Source organism: Eulemur rufifrons, chromosome 7 (assembly GCF_041146395.1).
Source record: "Eulemur rufifrons isolate Redbay chromosome 7, OSU_ERuf_1, whole genome shotgun sequence".
Classification (NCBI taxonomy): Eukaryota; Metazoa; Chordata; class Mammalia; order Primates; family Lemuridae; genus Eulemur; species Eulemur rufifrons.
This window is the reverse complement of record NC_090989.1, coordinates 102,081,988-102,094,319: the sequence shown is the minus strand read 5'-3', so window position 1 is coordinate 102,094,319 and position 12,332 is coordinate 102,081,988. Positions and strand designations below refer to the sequence as shown.

Below are 12,332 nucleotides of genomic sequence, written 5' to 3'. Positions count from 1 at the left end.
ATTAAATATACCATCTGCCTCACCTCTCAACAGGTTGCTTCTGAATTTTCTTTCTCAATGAATACCACCGTCATCCCCCAAGTTTCCCAAGCACCTAGAAACCAGCAGAGACTCTTTCCTTTCCATTCTGTTTTTTTTTTTTTTTTTTTTAATTGAGACAGAGTCTCACTCTGTTGCCCGGGCTAGAGTGATGTGGCATCAGCCTAGCTCACAGCAACCTCAAACTCCTGGGCTCAAGCAATCTTCCTGCCTCAGCCTCCCAAGTAGCTGGGACTACAGGCATGCGCCACCATGCCCAGCTAATTTTTTCTATATATTTTTAGTTGTCCAGCTAATTTCTTTCTATTTTTAGTAGAGATGGGGTCTCGCTCTTGCTCAGGCTGGTCTTGAACTCCTGACCTCGAGCAATCCTCCCGCCTTGGCCTCCCAGAGTGCTAGGATTACAGGTGTGAGCCACCGCGCCTGGCCTCCTTTCCATTCTTATTCTCCAGCTCCATCCAATCCACCAGTGTCCTGTCCATTTTGCTAATTCAACATTTTTCCTGCCTGTTTCTCTCTATTTCCTCTGTTACTACATCAGTCCAGGTCCTTACCACCTTAGGAGAGCCTCAGAAATGGTCTCCCTGCTATGATTTTTGATATTCCTACAATCTACTCTCTGTACTATGAGCAAGATTATCTTTCTGAACGAGCAAATCTGCTTAAAACCTTTTAATGGTGCTTCACCATCTTAAGGAAAACGTTTAAGATCCTGGGCGTGCAGCCAAGCCCTTCCTGCTATGTTCCCACAGAGCTGTTCAGCATCACTCTGTACTTTTCCCCGTAGGCCCCTCATGTTTCAACCCAAGGAAGAACTTGCCATTTTGCAAATGGACCATGTTCTCTCTCCCTCCTTTGCATTTTTGTTGTGGTGGTTCTTTCTACTGACCATTTGCTCCTTGTTTGTCCACAGCATTCCTACTAGTTCTTTGAGACTTGTTCATTCTCTAGTACCTCCGGGCAGCAGTGAGGGAGCCTGCGCTGAGTTTAAAGTCACTCAGTGCTGCCTTTTCCTGTTTCCGCAGGATCCTGTGCATACCTTCATCAAGGCACTTGCCACACATTCACATTTTTTTTTTTTTTTTACATTTTTGTTGCATGTGTCTGTCTCTCCCACTATACTTGAAACTCCTGGAAGACAGAAGCTGGGTCTATTATCTTTCTATCTCCAGGCCAAGCCTGGTACGTTACTTAGTATGCACTCAATAAATAGCTGCCAAATAAAGGAGTTTCAATCCTTTCTATCACTTCTGGAAATGTTACTGAAGCAAAGTTACTTTTTCTTTTTCTGTATTTTTAATTCCAGCTTTCCCTTAAGTCTCTTTCATCCTAAAAACAAAAAAGAAAACACTTTCTTCATCTTAGCCCTATTTTGTTGAAAGGATAGTCCAATTACTGCTTTAAACTCCTAACCTCCCATTGATTCTTCAGTCCACTGAAATCTTAACTCCATCACTCCAGTGAAATCATTCTTACCACTGACACCAGTTGCTTTCTAATTGTGAAAGTCAGGCTATATCTTAAGTGATTACTCTTCAGTATTTCAAATTGTTGACCTCTCCTTTTTTTCCTGAAAAATCTTTATTAATTTGGCTTTTGTGACACCATTTCCCTAATGTACACATCTCTAAGCACTAATCAGCTAACCCAGCCTGCCTTTACTAAAATGCTGATGTCTCAAAGAGCCTTTATTAATTCTTTTTTCTTCGTATTCTTCCTGAGTAATTTCATATAATTTTGCATCTTCAGTGTCTAGTTATATATCCAATGAACTGAAACTTTGACTTCCAGGACTCTATTTCCAATGTGTAATAACTTCTGTAACTTGTAATACCCTCAAACTTTACATGTTAAAATTGAATTAAGTTTACTTTCTCAAACATGGCTCCTTTTATATTTCTTATCCTAGTGAATTAGCAGTAGAGTCAGGGTGTTAATAACTTATAATATTTCTCCAGGTTTCTATACTATACTACATAATAAATTTCAAGAAAAAATTCTTCTATATATGTATTCCAAATTAAATTTTGTATTAGACCTTGCTGTGTAACAAATCACCACAAATTTAGCGGTTAAAAACAGTGTACATTTATTTTCTCAAAGTTTTTGTGGGTCAGGAGTCCAAGCATGGTTTAGCTGAGTCCTCTACTCAGAGCTTCACAAAGCTATAATCACAATGTTGGCTGGGGCTGGGCTCTTTTCTGAGGCTCAGAGTCTTCTTTTGTAATCACATGATTATTAATAAAATTCATTTCTCTGCAGCTGTAGAACTTGAGGCAGCTTGCTTATTCAAGGCCAGTAGAAGAGAGAGTCTCTGACTTGCTCACCAACTTTTAAAGGACTCGTCTGATTAGGTCAGGTCCAGCCAGGATATCTCTTCAATTAACTCAAAGTCAGCTGATCAGGGATGTTAAGTAAATCTGCAAAATCTTTTCGCCTTTGCCGTATAATGCAACATAATTATGGGAAAGACGATCTCATTGTCTTTGTCATACTCTATTAGTTAGAAGCAAGTTACAGGCCCCGGTCCACACTCAACAGGGAGAGGATTATACCGGGGCATGGGTCATTGGGAATCATTCTAGAATTCTGTCTCCTATAGCTTAGTTAAAACAATACATATGGGTAATAGAAAAAAACCAATAGATGTTTGTAATTTGGAGGCATTAAAAAGTTGAATACACAGAAGGAAATTATAGAACTTTAGTTTAAAATCTTAAATGTTTACTGGAGATGGCATATATTTTGAAGACAGAGAAAATGGTTTTCTATGCTTATTCTATCTTACAGTTACTGGCGTGGGCAGTAGATATATCCAAATATCTAAACTTTATATTATATTATATTATATGAACCTAAAGGGAATAATTAAACAAATAATTCTGAAAGATAGACATTTATAATAATTTCATAAGTGGCTTAATTTGTTAGATCCATTTGAATTAAGCAAGGATAATGTAATTATTAGTAAGTTATATGGTTTTCTCAGTGTACATTAATTCAACTTTTCTAACAGGTTTCCTTTTTTTCCCTTTTTCCTTTAATATCTTTGACAGACTGATTTTCATCAGAAGTGCCAAGTTTTCCTCAGGATAGTTCAGGCATCTTTCAAAGTTGTTTCTTACAATTTTAAATGACATATCTACACAAGTATCTTTATCAATGACTTTTCCCTTCCTGGCCCCTCACCATTTGAGGGCATTCTTGATAGCTCCTTTCCCATGTGTGTATCAGACAGATATTCTGGAGTTAAAATATAAGCTGTTAGAGTATGAAATTTACTAAGCATCCTGCCATTTTAGATGCTTCTTAGGGACAACTATTTCACTGGTATTTAGTGAAAAACAACATGCTTGGTGAATTTATCTTGTTTTCTTGACATTGGCAATAATAATGCAATGCCTGTGGTGTACAATTGCATGAGGATGGCTTGTAAATCCCTAGAGATATGTGGTTACTTCTCTACTTTCCCTCTCTTTTGCTTGAGCAACCGCCACATTGATGCACTGGAGCCATTCTTCTGCATTCTTCTGGTCCTTGGCCTTGAAAACATAGGTTTTATTGTCTGTGAAGATTTCGAAAGCCCGAGGGAGAGAGCGGTCCCTGCGTTTCTTGGCCACAGCTTTCACACTCTGTACTTTGCTGAGTTCTATTGGGGAGTCATCCGGATCGTCTTTCTGAAATGCATGGGAAGGAAAGAACATGAGCTGGTTCTTACTATAGGCAAGGGTCTCTGACTACTGGAGAATTTTCCAAGAGGGCCAGAATCCTTTTGGTTTCTATGGCTTGAGATCTTTGTTATTTTGGGTGCTAAGGCCTCAAAGAGTTATTAGAATAATGGAAGGAGTGAGCAATCGAGCCTTTGTTATAGCATTGTAACTTGGAATAAGATAGCCAATTTATAGAATATTATTATAAAGTGGGATTTGGGAAAAATGCTTAATTCACAGTTCTTAATTTTCTGTCATTTTCTATCGATATTAACACTATTAATAGAGCAAAATGCAGCAGTACAATTTGTAGTACTATTAACTCAGAATTTCAGATAGTTTGGAAGGCTTGAAATTTAATTTTCATTTGTGCTACTTCTAAGAAAGATTTGCCAAACCCTTAATCGAATGAACAAGGTTCTAGTGTTTGAGTAGATAAAACTGTTTTTGAAACTCTAGGTAGCTTTGGAACCATGCTTTGTTTACAAACACTAAGTGAAGGAATATTTAATGATGTTATATTTGCCTGTTATCAAAGCAGAGGCTTAAGGATCTCTACAACACCAGCATCATCACACTAGGCTAGCATGAATAGTTTTTTTTTTTTTTAATTTTAATGTCTAGCTCTGACTTTATAGCATGAATAGTTTTAAGGGATCAGATACTTCTTTAAAGCAATTTTAGGTCTTTACCTGAATACATTTCTTCTTCTTTTTTTCTTTGCCTGCTTCATTTTTCCTTCATATATATGTTACGTATATGATATATATGTTATATATGATACATGTGTTATACATATCATGTATATGTTATACATATGACATATATATTTTTAGGCAGGCTCTTGCTCTGTCACCCAGGCTGGAGTGCAGTGGTATCATCATAGCTCGCTGCAACCTCAAACTCCTGGGCTTAAGTGATTGTCCTGCCTCAGTCTCCTGAGTAGCTGGGACTACAGGTGTGCGCCACCCTGCCTAGCTAATTTTTCTATTTTTTGTAGAGACAGGGTCTTACTATGTTGCTCAGGCTGGTTTCAAACTGCTGAACTTAACTGATCTTCCTGCCTCAGCCTTCCAAAATGCTAGGATTACAGGCACAAGCCACCATGCCTGGACTATTTTTTAATTTTTTTTAAGCAGAGAGTATATTTGGGCTGAGTTTGCAACCCAGGAGCATAGATTCAAGTTGCCCTGAATATATATTCTCTCCCTAAATACATTTTATCTACTGGAGAATGTATCTGTGGCTGAGAATCTTGCCAATTCTCCTTTCTCAGCTCTCCTCTTATAATAATCACCCTTCTTTCACTTTGCAATGAAAAGGCACCCTCCTCACCCACCCCATGCTTTCTACAGTGTATTGTCCAACATGGAAAAATCTCAGGAGCACCAAACAAAAAAGCAATTGAAAATATTGATGTCAGCAAAGTGTCCATCAACCAAGGCAACATAGTCACTCCCCAGCTATTTTATTAAGAAATGCATTTCCAATAGCATTTCCATTTTTTAATGTTTAACAAATATTTATTAAATTTGGTATTATACTTGTGGATTTTCTTGAATGATATGACTTTTCAAAAATATAATTCAATAAGAAAAAAGTCTTAACACTTAGAGACTGGTGGTCACAAGAAATTAAAACAATTAACTTTTAATATATATACTTAATTTTAGTGTAGTGAAAAATGGTAGGGAAATAAAGATAAAACAATGTGGGAGAAGTAGAACAGAAATATGATTTCAAAGAAAAAAGAAATGGTATAAACATTATTATTAAAGAAGAGCTAATTTATGTATCTTTTGGTGTTAGGTATCAAAGTGCTATGGTATTTTATTCCAATGGTTACGTTTAAATAAGAGATGTGATCTTTTTATTTTGAAGTGTCAATATTTACAATTCAACAGAAATTACAGTTTGTGCAACTGTTTAAACATGGTAAAAAAAGTGTTGATGAAACTTAAAATGCTACAAGGTCTTGCATAGATTTTTCAAAATTCTTTTAGAGGATTTACAGGATAAAGTTTGAAGACATGTACACTAGCCAATACTTTATTTAGCCTAATTTGGTTTATAATAAGTATCTGATAGTAATAAAATAGTATTTCTTTGCATAGAATATCTCTCTATATAGAATAGAATATAGAATAGTATTTCTATAGAATATGAATAGTATTTCCACAGTACAGAAATTGATACATGGAGGAACTAATCAAGAAAATAAAAAGTTTCCTTCCTGATGTTAGGTTGAGGGGAATAAGCAAGAAAGAAAATAAAAAGTTATCATAGTAATTTAAAGATGAATAACGAATCAACTAAGAATAGAAAGAAAGTCAAAGGACACTGTTTCTTAGCTAGTTGGTGGAGACCAAGACCTTAGGAATGCAAAAGTAAAAAATTACACTATAATCTTTCAACCTCAGTTCTCATTTTAAAATGCACATTTCTTTTATTTGAAAGAAAGGGCCTTTTACAATGTGGCTGAAGCTTCAACAGGACTGCTGACCACTGGTAGTTATTGTGTCCCTGGAGATTAGAGGTATTTTGCTGTGGCCCCATGCTATATTAAATTATTTCTCACTATTCCAGCCACATGTTCTGTTAGATTTCTGGAATGTCAAACCACTATTTCTTAATAAAGATGTCAAACAAGTTAGCTAATTATGAAATAGCTTATTCTTTAAACTTCATTAAAAAGCCCTGAATCAAGAAGTATAAAGGTCATTATTTGAGTTCAGGAAAAACTTATTCCTATGGACTAAACTCTGTTTTGTCTTAAGGGAATCTGAGAAATCACTACATCTTTACTTCTATTCCTGATTTCTTGAATAAAAACAGGAAACTCATATGGTCATTTTAAATACTTGAAAAATGTTTCAGTGTGAACCTATGCTTAAAAAATGTTGTTTCTCTAAATCTCTAATAACTGTCTAAATTGAACATACTATTATATTTCTCTTTCAAAAAGATCTTCAGCCACAGAAGAGTCTATCTGTGTATGTCATAATCTACCTAGATGAAGAAAGTAACATGAGATCAAAGTAGGTGTCACAAAAATATTCTTTTTATTTGAAAAGTTAACAGGAAGTCATTAATTAAAAGAGCACTGGTTAGAATTTATCATAATTCAGTTACATCATTCTTGATTCCAGTTGAATAAAATGTTCAAATAAATTTTTATAAAAGAGGACTCTAAAGATATAGTGCATATATCTAGAATGAGTTGCCATTTTTACCTAATTTAACTCCTTTGATTCATTAATTCAGACACACTTTGGTGTATGTGATGGTTAAGCTTATTATGTGTCAACTTGATTGGGCTAAGGGATACCCAGATAGCTGGTAAAACATTATTTCTGGGTGTGTCTATGAGGGTCCTTCTGGAAGAGATTAGCATTTGAATCAGTAGATTGAGGAAAGAAGATCCAACCTCACCAGTGTGGATGGGCATCATCCAATCCATTGTGGATTTGGATAGAACAAAAAGCCGGGGAGAAGGTGAATTTGCTCTCTCTTCTTGAGTGGAGACATTTGTTTTCTCCTGCCCTTGGACATCAAAGCTTCTTTCTGGTTCTTGGGCCTTCAGACTCTGGGACTTATACCAGCATCTCCCTTCCGGCTCCCAGGGGCTATCAGGCATTTGGCCTTGGACTGAGAGGTTTTTTTTTTTTTTTTTTTTTTGAGACAAAGTCTCACTCTGTTGCTTGGACTAGAGTGCTGTGGTGTCAGCCTACCTCACAGTAACCTCAAACTCCTGGGCTCAAACAATCCTTCTGCCTCAGCCTCCCAAGTAGCTGGGACTACAGACATGTGCCACCATGCTGCGCTAATTTTTTCTATATATTTTTAGCTGTCCAGATCATTTCTTTCTATTTTTAGTAGAGACAGGGGTCTCGCTCTTGCTCAGGCTGGTCTCGAACTCCTGAGCTCGAGAGATCCTCCCGCCTCGGCCTCCCAGAGTGCTAGGATTACAGGTGTGAGCCACCGCGCCTGGCCTGGACTGAGAGTTATACCATTGATTCTCCTGATTCTAAGGTCTTAGGACACAGACTGAATTACAACAGTTTTTCTGGTTCTCTGGTTTGCTGACAGCATATTGTGGAACTTCTCAGCCTCCATAATTTCATGAGCCAATTCCCATAGTAAATCTCTTATATAACTATATTCATCCTATTGGTTCTGTTTCTGTCAAGAGCCATGACTAATATAGTTTACCATTGGCTCTGTATTTTAAGTATACGTGGGGAGCAATAGAGTATGCTGTTTAGGAGGTTTCCTACTGAAAATTCAGAATACAGATAACTACAGAGCATCTTATTCAGATTGAAAATTATACTAAATAAATACTTATTAATTCTATTAGAATTGTATCCTATTTATTAACTGAATATTAAATGCGTAAAAGATAGTAATATTTTTCCCTAAACAAAATTGAACTTCATTGACTATAAAAGGTATTTAAAATAAATAAGCCTCATTCTTTCCTTCCTGCCTATTGTCCCTCTTCCTTGGACCCCTACATCCAAATTATAACCTGTAGTTATAAATAAAAATCAGAGTCAATATCATAAGCCATAAATTTATGTAGGTGGCCCTCCAGGAAACAAAAGGCATGGTGTTTGAGTCCAGACCACCACGTAGTCCCTCTGCTAAAACTTAAGTCAACTAAAACAGGCTTCCATAATAAACTGAAGAGACAGCGAACCAATTAACACAGGAATGAACAGAGTAGACAAAGGGAAATATGTACTAAATAATGCTGTAATATTGTAAAATGGAGAAGGAAAAAATTATCAGGGTTCTGACTCAAGACAACATGCCTAGTCGGTTGGAGGAGATCGAAACCTTAAAAATGCAAGTGTAATAGATGACAGAGGAACTTACAGACTTTCCTTTTTGAAACAGAAGTTGATTTCCAGCCAGTGTAAAATAACGAGTTTTCCACCTTTTGATGAACTTCCATCTGACTTGCTTCTCTTTAAGTTTTCCTTCAATGAGAGGCTGGCCATCTTGATTTACAACTGTGGAAGGTAACAGAATGATCAAGTCATTTATTTTCCATTATATATTTGGCAAGTGATCAAAAGTCAGAATTGCACAGTGAACCAGAACCCAGTAAGCATATCTGGAAAGTGGGCTCATAAATTATGATTTTGCTTAATGTTTTCTCCTTTGTCCCTAAAAGAATGCACAATTCAGACATGATAATGAAAAAATGTTGAAAACCTTCATTGAGATTTTCAAAAGGAATTAGTTCACAGAAAGAGCATCTGGGTAGCAGTATTAAAAGTTTATCCAGATATCCAGCTTTCTGTGCTTCTTGGCTTCTTTGTTTCATAGTATTCTGTTCCTTAGGTTGGAATGACCAGATCAATTTAGAACAGTTTGAAATTTTGGCATAAAATACCTAGTATACCATAACCTTCATTTTTATTTTGCCAGTAACTAGGTAATAAAAAACAAATTTCCATTCTTTATGACACAAGAACTGCTAGAAATATAGCTTTATAATCACAAACCAAGTATATTTAGCTTTTGGCAGCAAAAGTCAATGCAGCACTTCAAAAGGCATGTTTCTTAAAGCCATACATTAAGCTACAAAGGCAAACTTACCCAATTCTTTTGTATTAATACATGCTATTTAACTCTCTGGAACCCACAATCTCTCTTCTCCATATTCTTATCTTCACCTAGTCAGCAATTGATCATTTCATATTTCAACTAAAATGTTGCTTCTTTGGGGAAACTTTCCCCAAATCCAGAGAAGAATGGCTTCCCCCCTAAATGTTCTCATAGCACATTGTATATTTCTCTTATATCAGGTATTATCATTTGTAGACAGGTATTGGTGTTTATCTGATGAATATCTTTCTTTCTCATCCAACTGGAAGGTCCACAAGGGCAGGGTCTTTGGTTTGTTCACTGTTGAATCACCAAGAATTTAACATAGTACTTAGTGAATAGTAGGAAGCCTATAAATATTTGCTGAATGAATGGATTAATTTTACACTGAAGCAGAGTGTGTATGATTACACATAATCATAGAATTAGAAGATCCATTACAATGTCAGAAGCTTAAATGTTGAACTGAAAATTTTCATTTTTCTTACCAACTACATAAGATTCATCCTTCAAATTTATATGAAAGCATATTGTTTTAGCAGAAAGGGACAATGGAAAGCTCAATTTGGAGTAGGACAGTATTTATTTATTTATTTATATACATTTGTGTTCAATTTTCATAGCACCTTGAAAGTAATGAAATTTGTTCCATCACTTTGGAAAAAATACGGACAGTTCCTGTTTGATCATGTGAACACATCTGTTTTTCCTATGCTACCATTTCTTTTTCTTCTTTTTCTTTTTTTTAATTTTAGAGACAGAGTCTTGTTCTGTCACTCAGGCTAGAGTGCAGTGTGCAGTGATAGCTCATTGTACCCTTAAACTCCTGGGCTCATGCAATCCTCTTGCCTCAGCCTCTTGAGTAGCTAGGACTACAGGCACATGCAACCACACCTGACTAATTTTTTTAGTTTTTTTTTTTTTTTTTTTTTTTGTAGAGATGAGGTCTTGCTATATTGCCCAGGCTGGTCTCAAACTCCTGGCATCAAGAGATCCTCCCACCTTGACCTCCCAAAGTGCTGGAATTACAGATGTGAGCCACTGTACCTGGCTTCTTTTTTCTAATGTAGGTCAAATAACTACCTCATGCAGGAGGATTTTCCACCTTGACAGAGCATTTTTAGGATAACAATAATGAAAGTATAGTTTTCATAAACAAAGTTCTATTAAGGCTAGTTTGGCTTTAAAAAAAAAATGTTTTTTGAAAAATTGAATAGTCTGACAACTATTCAATCAGCTGTTCCATTGGCAACTCCAAATTAAGGCTAAAAACTGAAAATACGTATCAAATATATCGTTAGATAGTGATAAGGGCTAAGATGAAAATAGAATAGGAAGTGAGTGACTTGGCGGTTTGGCGTGCATGCATTTAAGAGGTCAGGAAAGAGCTTGGACATTCAAAGTGACATGTGATCTAAGACCTCAGCGATGAGAAGTATCTGCCATCATCTGAGAAGCTCCCTGGTGGCCAGTACTGTGTACAGCAGAGGCCAGGGAAAGCAGAACGGTGAAGGATAAATTGAAAATCAATCTCAAGAAAATTATTTCAGTGTTCTGCTTTGCTTTACTAGGAATCATCTGATTTAGAGCATTTTTAAAGCTAGTAATGTGCTTTGGAAACTTAAATTTTCCATAAACATACTGGTGGCTTGCTTGGTGCAGCCCCCACACTCTGCAGTGACCTCAGTTAAAGCACTTATGACACTGCATCATCCCCCTGCGCTACACGTTCCGTGGGAGCAGGAGCAGCCTTAGCACAGTGTCTGCCTGGGCTAGGGGCTCAGCACGTGCTTACTAACAATGTGCTGTGGAGTCATAAACAGTGCGGCAGTCTATCTGGGAGGAGGAAGAAAGTTTTAAGACAGGATCCACGAGGAGGGAGAAGGGGGAAAATACGTAAAAACCAAGAGCAACAAAAAATCCAACCCCCAAATGAGATTAAGCATTTTTAAAAACACTCATTTTCCGTGTTTTCAAATGAGAAAATATTACTAATCTAATTGTAATGTTCAAGGATTTTGAATGAACTCAGAAGATTTAGATATTAGTCCTTTCAACCACCGTTTTCTGATCAGCAAATACTAAATACAAACAGTCCCCTCCCACTTAACAGGGATGTTGAGAGGTCAAAAATCAAAACAAAAAATTTTCTGTGAGGATGCTAGGTACATAGCAAGGCACAAAGCACTACTGCTCCCACCCCCACTTTTAGTAAAGACTTTCCTTCCCAGTTTGTAATCACATTGCTTTCTTGCCGTGGTTTTAATGGTAAGATGATTTGATGTAATGCCATTTAATAATGGTACGTTTTTCCTGTCTTAGTCTCTCATATTTATTCAAGAAGCATTTGAAATATTTATGATATCTGAAATGACTTTAAATCGTGACCAGTATAGGTAATATTTAAGCACATGCATGTATCCTTTTGGATCTGACATAGTGGATTAGCTACTGTATGTCTCCTCAAGGCAGACCCAAATGTTTCACCTGAAGAGTGTGTGGGACCAAAGTCTGCAAGGAGCCCTTGGCAAAAGTGTTGAAGGACTCCCTAGAGACAGGGCTGAATGGGATATAATGGCCATGACAGAGACTCAAGACAAAATGATAGGGTTACTAAGAACAAAGGATGAAGAACTTCAGAGATATTCTACTAAGAAAAAGTTTCCTTTTTAGCTCAGTAAAAATTTATCCCAGGGAAAACATCCATGGAATGGGTTTTAGGAAGGAAATGTTAGCAGAACTTTAAAGCAGCTGAATGTTAGGGCCGAAATTTAGGCATAAGGGTCAGCTTCAGATAATTCAGTAAAAGCCAGGCTATTTGTAGTTGTAAAATTAATTTTAAAATAGTTTCAAAAGACAGCCAGTCTTTCTTACTGACAATAAATTATTAATAAAATAAAAAAAATAGTTTCAAAAGACAAAGAAAAAAAAGACTTAAAATATTTCCAACTGCAATCCCACATC

General features: G+C 36.4%; 1 protein-coding gene across 3 annotated transcripts in view; it reads right to left on the bottom strand.

Annotated features, from left to right (window-relative positions):
• Positions 1-2,103: 2,103 nt before the first annotated feature.
• VEPH1 (ventricular zone expressed PH domain containing 1) overlaps positions 2,104-12,332 on the bottom strand; it is a 207,599-nt gene continuing 197,370 nt past the window's right edge. For all 3 annotated transcript variants that reach the window (XM_069473045.1, XM_069473046.1, XM_069473044.1), the window contains 2 exons: positions 8,631-8,767; positions 2,104-3,716 (listed from right to left, as the gene is read on the bottom strand). In XM_069473045.1, the coding sequence (XP_069329146.1) occupies positions 3,480-3,716; positions 8,631-8,767 (374 nt within the window). In that variant the 3' untranslated portion in view covers positions 2,104-3,479. The remainder of the gene's footprint in view (positions 3,717-8,630; positions 8,768-12,332) is intronic.